This window comes from Saccopteryx bilineata, chromosome 3, assembly GCF_036850765.1.
Source record: "Saccopteryx bilineata isolate mSacBil1 chromosome 3, mSacBil1_pri_phased_curated, whole genome shotgun sequence".
Lineage (NCBI taxonomy): Eukaryota > Metazoa > Chordata > Mammalia > Chiroptera > Emballonuridae > Saccopteryx > Saccopteryx bilineata.
This window is the reverse complement of record NC_089492.1, coordinates 23,472,941-23,490,600: the sequence shown is the minus strand read 5'-3', so window position 1 is coordinate 23,490,600 and position 17,660 is coordinate 23,472,941. Positions and strand designations below refer to the sequence as shown.

At 37.7% G+C, this 17,660-nt stretch overlaps 1 protein-coding gene across 3 annotated transcripts in view; it reads right to left on the bottom strand.

Moving 5' to 3' along the window:
• Positions 1 to 17,660, bottom strand: part of CSMD3 (CUB and Sushi multiple domains 3) — a 1,246,722-nt gene that overhangs the window by 93,619 nt on the left and 1,135,443 nt on the right. For all 3 annotated transcript variants that reach the window (XM_066265798.1, XM_066265799.1, XM_066265800.1), the window contains 2 exons: positions 6,209 to 6,289; positions 5,390 to 5,503 (listed from right to left, as the gene is read on the bottom strand). In XM_066265798.1, the coding sequence (XP_066121895.1) occupies positions 5,390 to 5,503; positions 6,209 to 6,289 (195 nt within the window). The remainder of the gene's footprint in view (positions 1 to 5,389; positions 5,504 to 6,208; positions 6,290 to 17,660) is intronic.

Sequence of the window (17,660 nt, the reverse complement as noted above, 5' to 3'; positions counted from 1 at the left end):
TCAAATCTGCGACCTTGGCATATTGGGACCATGCTCTAACCCAGGGGTCCCCAACCTTTTTTAGGCCATAGACCGGTTTAATGTCAGAAAATATTTTCACGGACCAGCCTTTAGGGTGGGATGGATAAATGCACAAAATAAAATTATGTGATCAGCATAAAAACTGTGGTATTTTTAAATATAATTGTCAAACTTACGATATTTATTGGGCTAAGTTAAAGGAGGAACGAGCATGGCCTCATTGTTCAGGCGGTATTTAAATTTGTTATTCTGACAATGTTTCATGTTATTTATTCTTTCTCTGTGGAATGGTACCAAATGGCCACGGACCAATACCGGTCCGTGGCCCAGGGGTTGGGGACCACTGCTCTAACCAACTGAGCTACCTGGACAGGGCCAAAGCAATAGTAAAATTTAATTTTTATTTTTTTTGTATTTTCTGAAGCTGGAAATGGGGAGAGACAGTCAGACAGACTCCCGCATGCGGCCGACTGGATCCACCCTGCACGCCCACCAGGGGCGACGCTCTGCCCCTCCGGGGGGTCGCTCTGCCGAGACCAGAGCCACTCTAGCGCCTGGGGCAGAGGCCAAGGAGCCATCCCCAGCGCCCGGGGCATCTTTGCTCCAATGGAGCCTCGCTGCGGAGGGGAAGAGAGAGAAAGAGAGGAAGGAGGGGGTGGGGGTGGAGAAGCAAATGGGCGCTTCTCCTATGTGCCCTGGCCGGGAATCGAACCCGGGTCCCCCCGCACACCAGGCTGACGCTCTACCGCTGAGCCAACCGGCCAGGGCCGTAAAATTTAATTTTTAACATCAATAACATTATGTATTTTACCAAATAATACAAACATCTAGTTAAATTTGCATTTGGAAAGAGTGTGTACCTAAGAGGACAATTCCTTATCATTCAAGTCATGTTATTTCAGCCTTTTTGTTGCTGTTGTTTTTATTAAGAATGTGAGGTTCTATGATGTGGGAAGAACATTGTAATTACTCACAATGTGCAGATGTAAACCAATATATACACCAAACAGGACTTAGTTCAATGTAATACAGAACTCTCTATTTGTCAGAATAGTGGAAGCGGGCACAGCAAAATGTCTTATGTACCTCATGGTTAAAGAGTTTTTAAACTTAGAATAGGCCAATATTTGAGAGTTAATACAAGGGAAATTTAAGCAACTGGAGTCATGGGTGGACCAGATAACTGTTGAGGGTTAGTGAATTGGACATTTGTACATCCCAAGCCTTTTTCTAATCCAATTAGTGTATACCTTTCATCTTTGTGTTAGATAGCATTATATCTCAAAATAATTAGTGCAGCACCTTAAGTAAAATCCTTGTTTTTCAATGTTTGCTCAAATAAGCCAGGTTTGGAAACATCAAATATAGTTGCTAAAATATAGATAAAGGATGACTAATTTATGCATTCATTTCTTGGTACAAATTAAATTAAATACTCTCAGTTATTGAGTCTCCAAGTATTTTAGGAATAAAAAAGAGTTAGTAAAGCAGTGAATTAAGGCAACAGCTCTTTTATTAAATTAAGCACTTGAAAATAAAGTCTGCCCTAATAAACAGATATTTGACTATAGTATACAATAAAGCTAAATCAAAGAACTGTTTCCATTTGGGGGGTGGAGGGCTCTTCTATTTCTTTTACTTTAATCTGAGATGTTTGCTTCTTAAACATGATTGTAAGATCTTTAAAAAAATAATTGAGTAAATGATATTAACCTCATTTTTAGTCTAAAAAGAGAAGCCTGACCTTTACATTTTACAAAATAAAAAATAAATAACATAAATATCTAAATAAATAAACTAGAAGATTGGAAAGGGAATGGAAAATCTGAGTGTAAAATAAAGAATATTATTGAATATATAGCTATGGCATATTAAAATAAATAATATCTATGACAAAATGAAGCAAGATTTTAGGGAAGGGTTTATTTACCATGTGCCCAGCTGGTTAATATTTCTAGAATATTTAGCTAAGTAAGTAACCCTTTGGGTTATCCAGCTTGTTACTCCCTCACTATAAACCATTCCGTGGCATCATAGCTTGACAGAAAGAAGTCCAAGTTCAGTTCACCTCCCCAACTTTGTTTTCTGTTGCTCCTCCTCAGAAATGGAATGCTCCAAACATTGAATGAACATCTATAGTTTTTGGAATGTGATGCATTCTTTCATGCTTCTGTTTCAAATGTCATTCTCTTGTCTGTTGCATTTGAAGCACTGGTGTATTTCAAGGCCCAGATGAAGTGTCTCATCTTCTTTGAAACACTCCCTGATCCTCACCACCAATCTGGGCAGAATTGTAGATTTCCTCCTCAGCACCCATGTAATGTATGCTTCTATGTATTATTACAGTTAGAAATTTTATGGCTATTATTTCCTTCCGTTTTTTGACTGTCTTCCTAGGCTATGATTATGAAAAAGCAAGTGTCATGTCCTATGAAATGTTTTGGCCCCCATGTTCTGAACTGAGTAAAAATTCCATATTTGTTTTAAAAAATTGTTATGAACCAACATAATTTGTTGAAAATGCACATATTAATCTATTGTCATACAATCAAACATATAGCAAGAAGCCTTATAACCATCAAGATTCAAAGTAAATGCTTTTGGTTGTGACTCTATATTAGACACCGTTGAGCACTTTTGGTGTAGTATCTCATTTACTTGTTACAACTTTAAGAAGTGTGCACAATTTTTATTCCATTATACATATGAGGAAACTGATACTCAGAAAGTTTAATGTGCACAGTCTCACAGATTTAATTAACACAGATCCCTTAATTTAACCACCAAATTTAGTCACCAACATGTTTCATTTGTATCAAATTCTTTGAAAAGTACCACATTTAGAATTGCTTTCCATATTTCAACTGTGAGATAGAAAATAAAAGAGGATCGAGAGAAGAATAACAAAAATAATGCAGCACCATTTAGAAAAAGTGAAAAAAACCCAAATAATTTAAAATAGACTAAAACCAATGTTGATTAATTTTAAAATATTCCAAATAAATGACTGTTTTTAGCAAGCTTGTAAAATAACTCAAATGAAAATGTAAAGTCAGCTTTTAAGCTTAAGTATTGGGGCAACTAATTAATATAATAACTCAGCATAAACTCATTCTGAGGGACTGTTTATTGACTTTTAGCTACAATCTGATGTTATTATGAGACAAAAAATTAATTTTTTTTTGTATTCTCCACAGCAGACAGAATAAAAAGAGGTGCAGTTACTAATATTTAGGAAATTTTTAAAGTTAAGATGTTGAAAAACTAGATCATGAGAGATAGTGAAATAGCTAGGTTACCAAATTGTTTTGCTTATTTTAATTTTTAAAAATTATTGACCTGGGATTCAAATATAAAAAAAGAAGTGTTGCCCACCATGAGCTCACAATGTAGTCTGTATCATATATTGGGTCAAGAAAACAGTCCCAGCCTGACCAAGTGGTGGCGCAGTGGATAGAGTGTCGGACTGGGATGCGGAAGGACCCAGGTTCGAGACCCCGAGGTCGCCAGCTTGAGCGCGGGCTCATCTGGCTTGAGCAAAGCTCACCAGCATGGACCCAAGGTTGCTGGCTCCAGCAGGGGGTTATTTGGTCTGCTGAAGGCCCACGGTCAAGGCACATGTGAGAAAGCAATCAATGAACAACTAAGAAGTCGCAACGCGCAACGAGAAACTGATGATTGATGCTTCTCATCTCTCTCCATTCCTGTCTGTCTGTCCCTATCTCTGTCTCTGTAAAAAAAAAAGAAAACAGTCCTGATTGGTAATTGTTCATTCAAGCTTTCCCATGCCTGCCCAAGTTAGTTTCCTATGTATAATCTCCCAAAAGGCTGAGACTTCATCTTCTCCATTCACATGTCTAAATATCTGAATATAAATCTTAAATAATTTACTGTAAGTACATGAAAAAGTTGCATATAAAGAAGGAAGTTGAGTAAATGACATCTAAATATTAGAAATGTGTGCGATACACTTCAAAATACCCAACCATCTTTAAGATGTTCTAAAAAAGTTTCACATTAGCATTGGTTTATACCACCAGTGCTATTATAAAAGCCTCTTGGGGAAATCCTTCTTTCTTCTTGTAAAAATTCCAATGACATAGAAAATCAAAGGTTAATTACTATTTAGAGCATATATTTGACGTAATAAATAGAACTTGGGTTTTAGGCTTATAATAACAGAAAAGAAAGTGCACCAGGAACAGGTTTCTATTCCGCAGCATGAATCTCAATGAAGAACATAATCCAAGAAAATCTGGAAAGGGATAATTAAGTTCAATTCTAATTTTATTTGAATTAACCAATATTTATAATTAGTTACTATGTGTTAGATACTATGCTGGATCCTAGAAGCTTCATTAGGTAACAATACATAATCTCTGAACATCCAAATTCTAGCATATCATTCAAGCTACATCATGATCTTGCTTTTGTAACGCAGTGAATTCCTTGTAAGTCCATACCCTATGATTTTTCACTTCTGTATCTTTACATATATGTCACTTGGACCATGCTTTCTCTATTTCTATTCTGACAGAGTAAGTCTCACTGGTGATTTGGAACCCATGAGTCAGGGAGCAATGAATCCATCAAGTTTTCCCTGCCCCACGAAGTGTACACATTATACGATTCTATTGTCCCCTGTCATATTCTTTATGTTATTCTACCTTCATAACAGGGACTATATATAACTTGTTTTTTGGCTTTTTGTTTTTTCCTCAGATCCTCATGGCAAAAATAACTTAAGTAAGTTGAACTGACTTTGGGAAAAACTAGAAAAATTAAAACTTGAGGCCTCGGCTAGCTGGCTCAGTGGTAATGGCTGATGCCCAGTATGTGGAAGTCCCAAATTTTATTCCCAGTCAGGGCACACAGGAGAAGAGACCACCTGCTTCTCCACCACTTCCACCCTATCCCCCTCCTAACCCCATCTTCCTCTCCTGCAGCCATGGCTCAATTCCAGCAAGTTGGCCTGGGCACTGAGAATGGCTTCATGGACTCTACTCAGGCACTGAAATAGCCTGGTTGCTGAGCAACAGAGCAGCAGCTCCAAATGGGCAGAGCATTGCTCTATAGAGAGCTTCCTGGGTGGATCCTGGTCAGGGTGAATGCCAGAGTCTGTCTCTCTGCCTCCCTGCCACTAAGTAAAAAAGAAAGGGGGGGGGGAAGAAAAGAAAAAAAAACTTGAAAGAATAAAAAATGTTTAAAGTTAAATTTGAGAAATAATGGAATTTTTAAACATACCATTAATGAATACCATAAATTTTAACATTACTGCCAGTTAAATATTAAATATTTAAAATAATTCCCAGTATTGAGTTAAACACAAAACAAATATTTAGAAATAAATAGTCCCATTAATTGGTACCTTGACAAACTGGAGGTGCTCCGTCCATCTGGAGCCGTTCTCCTAATCTGCATGTCAGAATTGCATTACCCACCAAAGTAAACCCCGGGAGACACTGGTATCTAATAATATCACCTGTTGAAAAAAGATAAGGCAGAGGGGACTTCAGGCAAGCAACAAGGAGAAAATTAACAGATGCTTTTGAAGGAATAAAAATGTTCATTTTTAATCAGAATAAAAATTCTATTAATTGTAAGCAGGTCTGATATTCAAAATATTGAACTTCTAGTACTTCATAGGCACCGACCAAACAGAACTAAAGCCAAGAGTAAACTACTTGTGCATGTCAGCCTCCTTATAAGCAATAGCAGTAAAGAGATAATCTGGTTGCTATAGGTAAGTTTTTCATTAAAAAGGTATCAAGTAATTAAAGTTATTCCTAGTTATTGTTTCTATATTATGGTTAGATTCATATTGGTCTTTGATATTGTCTTACATTGCCGAACCAAAATCAATGGGATAATAACAACAGTTTATTATGGCAACATTATACAGTTACACAATTCTAATTCCCACACGGCTTTTCTAATTCCCACACGGCTTTTCTAATTCCCACACGGCTTTTAGTTGTATATCCTGGAACTCCAGAATCCCTTCTTCTTGCCTAACACTCCCTTTCTTCTTTTTACTGCTGTCCATTTTTAAGAATTCTAAACAATCCCCGTCAAAGAGGAAAGCAGGTCTAAGACAGGCTGCTCCTATCCTTTACTTTTATTTCTTTCTAAGCAAGTAACTCTGTTAACAGTGTGTTTTCTTTAAAAGTAATTTCACAGACTTTACCTATTTCAAATTCATCATCTTCTGTCAAAACTTCAGCATTGGGTACAGGTGGTGGAGGTTGGCACACTCTTAGTTGATAGGCTGTGGAAAAAGACAATGTGTTTAGTCCTTCTCTGAGCAGCTATATATACTCACATATGTGAGAAAAAGAAAATTATGCAAGGATTGTATATAAGAATAAAAATAAATGATAGAATTTATCAACTTTCAGTTATTTCTTTATTTGAAAAACTTCTGTAACATTGAGGGAAAATAAATTATTCCTTAGGTGCCAAAATATTTTCCCATGATAAGAATACTTACATGTAAACTCTTTACTTTTTACCCTTGTTCTATTACTTCTTGTTATGTGCTTCATAACACCTGCTATTTTTTCTTGACAGAATCACAATTTTGTTGTTGTTGTTTGTTTGTTTGTTTTTATTATGTGAGAGGCAGGGAGGCAGAGACAGATTCCCACACATACCCCAACTGGGATCCACCAAGAAAGCCTCCTACCAGGTGTTGCTCTAACCATCTGGGCTGCTGCTCCATTGCTCAGGAACTGAGCTATTTTAGGACCTGAGGTGAGGCCATGGAGCCATCCTCAGTTCCCAGGGCCAATTTTGCTTGAACTATTCAAGACATGGCTACAGAAAGGGAAGAGAGAAAGAGAGATAGAAGGAGAAAGAAGTGGAGAAGCAGATGGTTGCTTCTCTTATGTGCCCTGATGGGAATCAAACCAGAGACTTCCACAGGCCGGGCCAATGCTCTACCATTGAGCCAAATGGCCAGGGCCCATAATCACAGTTTGGATTTACATATTTATGCCTGTGTATGTGCTCAATGCCTGTTTTCCTCAAGGCTCATCACTGAATCCCCTGCACCAAGGGCAGTGCCCAGCATACAGTCATAATTGCAAACAAGTACTCTGTACATATTCTATTCTAGGAAATATGATACACATTTTAATTATAGTAGTCCTTATAAAATTTTATTTACTGTATTAGTTGATGTGACTATTTATACAATGATGACCATTTTATAGAAGAGAAAAGTGTTAAAGAGAGCTTGGTCTAAATCACACAGCTATAATGTGGTAGAGCTGGAATTTATTTGAACCTAGACAGTCTGGTTCCAGAGCCTTCTCTAATCATGCTACATTAGCATCTTTACAAAATATACATATTTTAAATTTCATGTTTTTAATTATATTTATTTAATTTTTTTTAGTGAAAAGAGAGAGAATGAGACAGAGAAAGAGAGAGGGACAGTCAGACAGAAAGGGAGAGAGATGAGATGCATCAACTCACAGTTGCAGCACCTTACTTGTTCATTGATTGCTTTCACATATGTGCCTTGATTGCGGGCTCCAGCCAAGCCAATGACTCCTTGCTCAGCCAGACACCTTGGGCTCAAGTCAGTGACCTTGGACTTCAAGTCAGCAATGTTTGGACTCAAGCCAACGACCATGGGGTCACGTCTATGAACCCATGCTCAAGTTGGTGACCTCACACTCAAGCTGGTGAGCCTGCACTCAAGCCAGCTACCTCAGGGTTTCAAAGCTGGGTCCTCAGCATCCCAGGTGGATGCTCTGCCAGGCGTCCCCAAACTATGGCCCGCGGGCCGCATGCAGCCCCCTGAGGCCATTTATCCGGCTCCCCACCGCACTTCCAGAAGGGCCACCTCTTTCATTGGTGGTCAGTGAGAGGAGCACTGTATGTGGCAGCCCTCCAACGGTCTGAGGAATAGTGAACTGGCCCTCTGTGTAAAAAGTTTGGGGACCCCTGCATACACTGTGCTACTGGTTGGTCAGGCCATGTTTCTAATTATTAATACCTCATATACAAGTTATCCCACTATATTATATAGATTCCTCTTTAGCATAATATAAAAAACCATCCTCCAAAAATATTCTATGAATCTAAACATCATGGCTCCTTGCCCCATATGATCTGCATCACAATCACTTAAAGTCTGTTTTCACTAGCAATCTTTAAAAAAAATACTCTTTTTCATTCAAGAAACACATTTTAAACTATTCTGACATTTGAATAAGAATGTGATTTATATGCTTAACTTTATTAGTTAAACTTACAAATTAAGTTATTTATGTGCTTCGATGCTCAGGTAAGGAGAATAAGGCTTAATAGAAATAGTGACTCATCTGTGGTCACACAACTAGTATAGAGGTAGCCAGGACTCTGTCACCTACCTTCTTTATCGTCTCTTACCAAAGCCCATACCTTCAATGTTTTCTCTATCACTAGAGCAGCGGTTCTCAACCTGTGGGTCGCGACCCCAGCGCGGGTCGAAGGACCAAAACACAGGGGTCGCCTAAAGCCATCAGAAATACATATTTTATGCCGCTACATTAGAGTATGATGTGATTACTGAGATACATCAACTAGACCAGTTAATGAAGACGCCCATCAAAGGAGATGCATGAGATAATATTTTTTAAATGAATAATATTTTCCAGTTCTGAACAGTAATCATGGGCATTAGAGCATTTCACAAGGAGGAGAATTTCAGCAAAAATTTGAATACTGATTCATCAAATAACAAAAACTCATTTATAAGAGGTTAACAGTCTAATAAACTTCAGTTTGCTAAGGACAAAGAAAGAGAAAAAAATTTCAACATGTAGATGAAGAGGAATAAATCAAGGAAATTTTTTTTCAATATCCTGCTGTAAATTGTTGTCTGTCTCTTCAAACTTCTTCCTTCCAGTACTTTAACCTGTTTACAGAAGCACTCGCTGTGCAGGGATGTTAATATGCAGGTAAAGTACTGCTCTACAGAGAACAGCTACCACTAGAAAAAAGAATGTTTGTAGGAAAGTAGCCCACGGCAGAAAAAATTTTGAAAATTATTTTTCTGAACTTAGATCTTAAAAGGTATACAATTTTCAAGGTAAAAGGTACAGGAAGTTCCCAGGTTATGAACGAAGTAAGGTCTGTAGATTTGAAAATGTTTAAGTATTTATCTGCACAAAAAAAAGTAAAAGTAAAAACTATGTAAAGACAAACGTCTAAAGTGCATTTAATAAGAGAATGTACCTGTTTCAAATTACACACAAATTCACTTAAGAACAAACCTACAAAATCGATCTCGATCATAACCCGGGGTCCGTTGTAATTGTAAGACATACTGAGGAGGTTAGAGAAAGGAGAGCTGCCCCAGAGAGCCTTAACACAGACTCTTATGTCACTGTGCTTTCTAGAAGAGCCTTTAATCTGATCTTAATGTAGACTAGCAGGCAACTCAGAAGTTAGAGAAGTATAGAAATGACCATATGTGATGACTATACTTTTGCTTGCCTATAGTTATTTTTAGTCTCCGTGCTAATCAAGTTATTCCTAATTTTAAAAAAGCATAATTTTGCCCTGGCCGGTTGGCTCAGCGGTAGAGCGTCGGCCTAGCGTGCGGAGGACCCGGGTTCGATTCCCGACCAGGGCACACAGGAGAAGCGCCCATTTGCTTCTCCACCCCTCCCCCTCCTTCCTCTCTGTCTCTCTCTTCCCCTCCCGCAGCCAAGGCTCCATTGGAGCAAAGATGGCCCGGGCGCTGGGGATGGCTCTGTGGCCTCTGCCTCAGGCGCTAGAGTGGCTCTGGTCGCAATATGGTGACACCCAGGATGGGCAGAGCATCGCCCCCTGGTGGGCAGAGCGTTGCCCCTGGTGGGCGTGCCGGGTGGATCCCAGTCGGGCGCATGCGGGAGTCTGTCTGACTGTCTCTCCTGTTTCCAGCTTCAGAAAAATGAGAAAAAAAAAAAAAGCATAATTTTATCACTGAGGAATCCATGACTATTGCCTCTGTAGAAAATGCTTAGAAAGATTTAGATAACTCAGTTGCAGAGTTTCCAAGACTAGAGTTTGTTAATTATTACTAAGGAAGAATATGATGCTCAGAGAGACTTTTCCCCCCAAGACCATCTGGTGCTGTGAGCTAAATTCTGTCTTATTCTCTGTCATTTTCCATCACCAGCACTACTATGTCTCTAGAGGAAGGGGTCACTTTGGGGTCACAGAGAGTCTACGGAGCCATACTGTCTTTCCTTCTACCTCTACTTCAGGAAGAGCAATTTTGTTTTCATTAGTTTTATAGTTTTGAATTCTGAATAAACTTTCCTTTGAACAAATTTTCTACAGTCTCCACTTAAGTGGAGAAACTTTTAAGTTTCTTTAACTTCAAGTCTGACCTCATGTTTCAAATTCCAATTTTTTATTACCAGGATAAACATTTCTTCTGAGCTCTTGTCTGTTCCTCCCCTGATCCTTTACTGTTATTTTTTCATCATAAAACTGTTGTATGGCACATGAAATCATAACTTGCTTAAAAATCTATTATTATCTATTGCCTTGCTTGTTAATTGTTTGTGCTCTATCTAGATTTTAAGTAACATGAGGGAAGAGACTTTCTCACCATTAAAAAAAAAAAAAATCACTATGCTTATAATCCAACAAATATTTGCTAAATAACATACAAAACTATTTCCTCAAAATAGTGTCTAAACAAATAGTCTTACATAATATAACTCCTACCTCTAAAACAGCAAATGGAGATGGAATAGGGGCAATTTAGGGTCCCAGTGCTAGAAACCGGGATCTAAACAGAACCTGCCTGAGATGCTTTCCAGGGTTTAAAAACATCTTGTAAAATATTAATAGTTTCTACTTTCCCTAAGTTTCACTTTTTACTCAAGAAAGGCATTTTGGTAATTTAATTACTGAATTAATTGCAAGCCAACTTCAGACATATTAGCTTTGTTGGCAGGTCAGGGTACAGTAAGGCAATGGTGTGAGGGTGATGCAGTAGACGTGTATTGTTGAAAGCAACGGTGAGGAAGTAAACACCTTAGCTCCACTCCCCCTTCTGGAGATATTTCTATGAACCGGATCCACATCACTGGAGAATACAATCCTCCCATTTGCGGTGATTAGTAATTACTCCTGTGCAGGAAACAGCCTAAGCCACTATACTCTGGAAGCACGCTACTATGCTCCAGTCTTGCTTCTGTGGCATGCTAGCTCTATGACCTCAGGCAAATTGCTAAGACTGTGCTTGTTTTCCTAACTGCAAAGTAAATTTAAAACTAAGACTTAGTTAATAGATTGTAAAGTGCGTAGACTAGTGCCTGACACATATCACAAAGGGAAGGCACCTTTCCTGTTTGTCAAAAGTTAACACCAGCACGGCTGCTGGGCTGGCAGCTGTGCCCGAAACACACGCACTCTCAATCTGACACGGCCCTTGCTCGCAACGCTGATGTCATTCCAAGGGCTAGTACCCATGAGACCTCCCAGGACATGGCAAAACAAGTCACTGTGTTTCTACTCTGATTTCAATTGGCTATACTTTAAAAATGCTGAAATTATTTATTTGTCCTACATTTGTTTCATTAATGTACGTTATACTGCAATGTAAAATCCTGAGTTCAGCAACCTATTTTAGAGTCCTACATATAATATATGTTGTATGTGTTCGTGATTTCAAAGCTGCTAGCACAATGCCCTGGAAATCATATTCAACAAATATGAACTGATAACTAATTGAATTAAAACAATATCTCATCCTGTATAGTATATATACTTTGGTTACTTTGGAATAAAATAAATGAGACTAGGATGAATATACTCAATATTGTGTATATTAGAATCATAGGTTGTTTGACCCGAAAGTCACCTAATATATCACCTATTCTAATTTCTTTATTTTGGTGCAGTGAAGAAAGAAGGAGAGATAAAATATTAAAGTGAAGAGGCCAAGGCCACACATTTCAGTTATGGGCAGAAGTAAAACTTTTAAACTGTGTCATCAAAATTTTAAGTAGTATTAGCATGTATTGAAGTTCATGTGTTTCATGGATTGTTCTATTTAGAAACAGTTTCACAGTGATGACCATTAATAAAAAAGCCACATAACAGAGATTTACACATTTTAAATGCATATTTGATTTCCATCTGTGTTAACTTTAGAAGAATCCTTTATTTGACTTGTCATTCAGCTTTAAGACACCATTTATGATTTAATAACTCCCTGAGAGCATCATATTCTACCTGTCAGTATCTGTTGAGAAACGCTATCATTTTAATAGTGCCGTTTTTGTTCAAATGCATGTGGCTGTCTGGTTCCTGGCCCAACACGTTTGTTTCTTGAAATTAATTTAGGGTTTGGTTCTGGTGATATTTTTTTGGTTACTTTCAATTTTCTATTTTCTTTGTAATGAAACAGCCAACATAATTCCAGAGAAGAATGCTATATTTATCTAATTCAGTTCAACTGAGCTATTTAAGACTTCAAAAAAAAAAGCCAAAACAGAACACTGGCAAATCGCCATTCCTTCTCTAAACCAGAAAAGCACAGGTGCACAATCTTTCTGCCAAGGAAGGACACCATATTTCTTATAGAGGAAAAAAATAGATAATGCTATCTGTCCCCTTCTAAGCTCTAAGATCTCTGTAACCACTGGCATACTTCAGTGGTGACCTAGAGTAGTTCAATTTTAATTTCATGATTAGGGGGAAATTTGGAGGAGAAAAAAGCATGGATAATTACATGTTCAGTTATGTAATTCTAGCAATGTTATTTCAAAGGTATGTAAAATAATTTTAGGCCTCTCTACTTGAAAGCAGACTTAGGGGTGTTTAAATATATGCTCCTCTAGTTTTTATTAAGAAGATAAAAATAGGCCCTGCCGGTTGGCTCAGTGGTCGAGCGTCGGCCTGGCGTGCAGAGGTCCCAGGTTTGATTCCTGGCCAGGGCACACAAGAGAAGCAACCATCTGCTTCTCCACCCCTTCCCCCTCTCCTTCCTCTCTGTCTCTCTCTTCCCCTCCCGCAACCAAGGCTCCATTGGAGCAAAGATGGCCCGGGCGCTGGGGCTGGCTCCTTGGCCTCTGCCCCAGGCGCTAGAGTGGCTCTGGTCACAACAGAGCGATGCCCCGGAGGGGCAGAGCATTGCCCCCTAGTGGGCAGAGTGTCGCCTCCTGGTGGGCGTGCCGGGTGGATCCCAGTTGGGCACATGCGGGAGTCTGTCTGACTGTCTCTCCCCGTTTCCAGCTTCAGAAAAATACAAAAAAAAGAAAAAAAAGAAGATAAAAATAAATATTTTTTCCATTTTGTAAAAAAAATCTTCAAGTGAACTAAATAGATATGTTTTAGCGGAGGTTAAATTACTTAAAAATATCATTTTTGTTCCATTAATATATTTTGTTCCATTAATATATTTTTAAGTTAAATGACTTAAAAATATCATTTTTGTTCCATTAATATATTTTATTTATATTTTTTATGACAGAGACAGAGAGAGGTACAAGGAGAGTGACAGATAGGGACAGAGAGACAGGAAGGGAGAGAGATGAGAAGCATCAATTCTTTGTTGTGGCGCCTTAGTTGTTCATTGATTGCTTTCTCATATGTGCCTTGACCAGGGGGCTATAGCAGACTGAGTGACCTCTTGCTCAAGCCGGCGACCTTGGGCTTCAAGCTAGTGACCTTTGGGCACAAGCCAGCAACACCACACTCAAGCCAGATGAGCCCGCACTCAAGCCAGCGACCTTGGAGTTTCGAGCCTGGATCCTCTGTATCCCAGTCTGATGCTCTATCTACCACGCCATTTGTTGGTCAAACTCCATTAATATATTATAACTAGTTTGTTTCTAAGCCTCTATAAATAAGAATCTTAGAAATTAAGAGAAAATGTTCATCCCTAAATTTATAAAATACAGGAAAATCTCTATATCAGCAAGAGCCACCTTACTCTCAGTATTTCCCTAGAGATGAAATAATGGAAGTTTATTAAACAAAACTATTAGAAACCTTCTAAAATATTCATAAGAACATTACAATATCTGTTGCATTAACTGATTATATTCAAATAGCAAGTGGAAGTGTCCCACCATAGTACTGATCCCTTCAGAATCTGAAAAGTAAGGCACCGAGGATCTCTTCCCCATGTAGCTGAGTCACCCGGCATATTAGGAGATAACAGCACATCAGCAGTGACAATTTATTCTCTTCCACTCTCTATTTTCTTCTCTCTGTCTACTATCATAGTTTGATTTGCTTTTGGCTGTGAAGGAACATGCTATAGCTATCTTTATCACTTTAAATTATTTTGCATATTGAAAATAAAAGAAAACAAAACAAAACACAGCTCCTATGTGCTCTTAGCTTGGAGCTGGCCTGGCTCTCACTGATAAACCATGATTTTCTGCTGTCGACCATAAACAATTTCCCTAACAACTAATATCAGACATAATAAATGTTTGACCCGTTTGGAACAACACAAAAATAAGACCTTTCTATAATCACTTCTAAGCATGGAGGGGAAATAAACCTAAAAACAAAATAAAACAAAAGAACACAGTTCAAGTCACCAAAATGACCAAGATGCTTCCATCTCAGTGAGCAAAAGCTGCTTCCATATTAATTATAGTTTTTGGTGTCTTATTCTTCTAACCTTTTAGAAATAATTTATTAAGATATTCAATTATTGAATGGTTCCAATTTTATGACAGCATCTAATCCAGAGAAAGAGCATACTTCCTTTAAACTCCAGAACCATCTGACACCACCCAAAAAACCTATTACTATCTTCTCCTAACACCCTCTGACTCAGATGCCACAGGGCCCCTCAGGGTGTATTGTTTCTCTCATTACAATGAGTCAACACACCCAACTTTATTTAACTAAAAGGTATTCCTGATGAACTTTGGCTGGAAGAGACTGAAAGTAAGATAGTCTAGAAAATAAATAAATACCGTAATGTTCCAGTAGGTGTGCACATACAGCACAATGTTAAAATATAGTATGCAAATTTGCATACTATAGGTAATCACCAAGTAGTCATTCAGTAATAGTAAATGACATTATCTTTTTCTTACAACACCTTCACTTATTTGGTGTTTAGTCTCTCACTCTACATGTATTTATAAATATATATAATACTTACATATAATTGTGTGATGTCTATACACCCTATATTCTTTGGACATCGAACAATGAAACACTTTACAAGTTCAATGCATTACTGTATGGCCTATAGCCACGGCCACCATCACAGCCGCCTGGCCCGTGCAGGTTCGCATTTGATTCAGACAGACGGAAATGAAACAATGGAGCCAAGAACTGGTGGGCCATTACCTTTAATCCTAGCTTGCACCTGGCAGGCAAGAAATAAACAGAGTGGGAAAACACTTCCCTATCCATTCAGGGCTCCCAAAGTCACTGACTTATCTGAGTTTCCTAGAATCAAAGGTTTCTACCTCACTAGCCTTATTCACCTCTGTTCCCCATCTCCTTCTCTCTGCACAAACTAGCTTCTCCCTCAGTGCTCTTGGCTGCTTCTCCTTTCCTCCATGTGGCCTTTCTCTGCCCTGCTCTCCTCTAGCATAGGCTCCTGTGCCCCATTTTATAGTGTAGAAGTCAAAACCTTTAATCCAATATACAAACAAGGAAGTCTCTGATACAAAGTCATTTATCTGAGGCATAATGAGATTCCTCATGAGTGCACCGCCCCACATCATGCAACAGTCAAGGGTGTGAGGAAAAGCTTAGTTTTGAAAAGATCTTAGTATTAAAAGGGTTAACGACCTTTTAATGGGCTATAATGACCCTGACTTCCTACAGCCTGTCCCCCACACTCAATGCAAACTATAAGCAAGCAAACATATATATCATATTTACAAACTTATTTGACCAATAATTATCTATTGAAATATGAAAGGTTGTGTGAGGCAAAGGGGTCACCTAGTTTAAAGCAATGAAGATATATGTTTTATATGAAATGTATCTTTATATCTGCGGCAATCTCTTTTAGGATAAGACTTTGTGGCTTTAAATATATTTGTCCTCCAGTACAGCATTTATTGTACAGGCCATGTAAATATTTATATAAAAGATGACATAAAAGACATTGTAGGTCTTTTAAGTACAAATCTTAAAAAATAATCTAAAAGTCAATATATAATCAACTCATTCTTTCACTGAAGATGTGCCAACAATAGAAAACAATAAATGATATAAAGTATTAAAGCATATGATTACAAAGAAAACATTCCTGTGTGTAACTGAGGTACCTTAGTCCTCTGATATTACAAATAGAGGCGGCTTGGGTAATGAATTTAAACATTAAAATGATATCTTCTGTTTAAATTAATAAATATGCACTCTAGCTATATACTACAACCTTCTGATTGTTTCGATTGGCATAAGTCAGACCCTTAATAAAATTTATTTTCTCTTTTACACAGAGACCACAGCACGTTTTGGGACTATAAAGAAAAACACACAAAGTTGCGATAAACCTACCGACGTATTACAGTTAGCTTGTGGGTCCCAGGGAAGAACAATAAAAAGTGTGAGGCTCCAGGCTGTAAGTAGACAGGGTATTTTCTAAAAAATAAGATGACCCATTGTCTTGTAAAAACATATAAAAATTTTGAGAAATTTGTAAAAAAAAATTTGGTGTATATACTGTTAAATAAAATCTACGCCTGAGATAATACCAGCTTAGGACATTGCCTGACACACACTTCATGGCTGCTGCTGCTGTCATTATTTAAAAAGAGGTCATTCTTCAGAGCCAGATTTGTTTTGAAATCCAGGCAGCCCTTCTATTTATCAGTTCTCTGGCTTTATGTAGGTTATACATTTTTTTTTCATTTAGTTCTTTTATTATCAAAATGAAAATAGTACAGCTTATCTCGCAGAGTTATTACAAAAATTAGCAATGACATATGGAATGTACCTAGTGTAGTGCCAGGCCTATTACATCTCCTGTCACTATTATACTGACTATCATACAAAGTCAGTGTTCGCAAAAACGTGTCGTTAAACAGGTTTTGTGTAGTTTAATTTCAAGGAGTCAGTGATTAGGACTGATGTTATTATTTATTATAAGCCACCCATCTTGACTCTATGGCAGATAACAAGAAAATTCAACAATACGGGGAGAGACAAAAACATTCTCAGATGAAGAGAAATATAATAGCTAAGATAAAGTGCCTCAACATCTAGGCCTGTCCTATTTTCTTCATTGCAGAAATTGCATTTTGCAAAGCTTTTTATGAATGTTATTTTTGATCATGAAAGGCTTTAAGAAAGTGATATTTTATAAAAGACAGATGGCTGGCTGGATCTCAAGAAAGAAATCAGGTTATAGAAAAAGCATTTTTTTTTGCTTGTCAGACATGTTAAAAATATGTTAATAAATGAAACCTAAATGATTAATAAGACCTTAAGAACATATATGAAAATACTGATCTGTCAGATTTATAAAATACATACAACAAGTCCAAAGAAAATCACTTCTGACTTACAGGGTAGTGCATAACAGAAGGAGCTATTAATAAAATAATTTAAAGAAAACTGAATGGGGGAGTACACCATTCTAAATTTAGCTATATTTCATCAGCTTAAAATAGTGTTAAATAGAAAATTATCTACTGGTTTACTTATTAAAATAA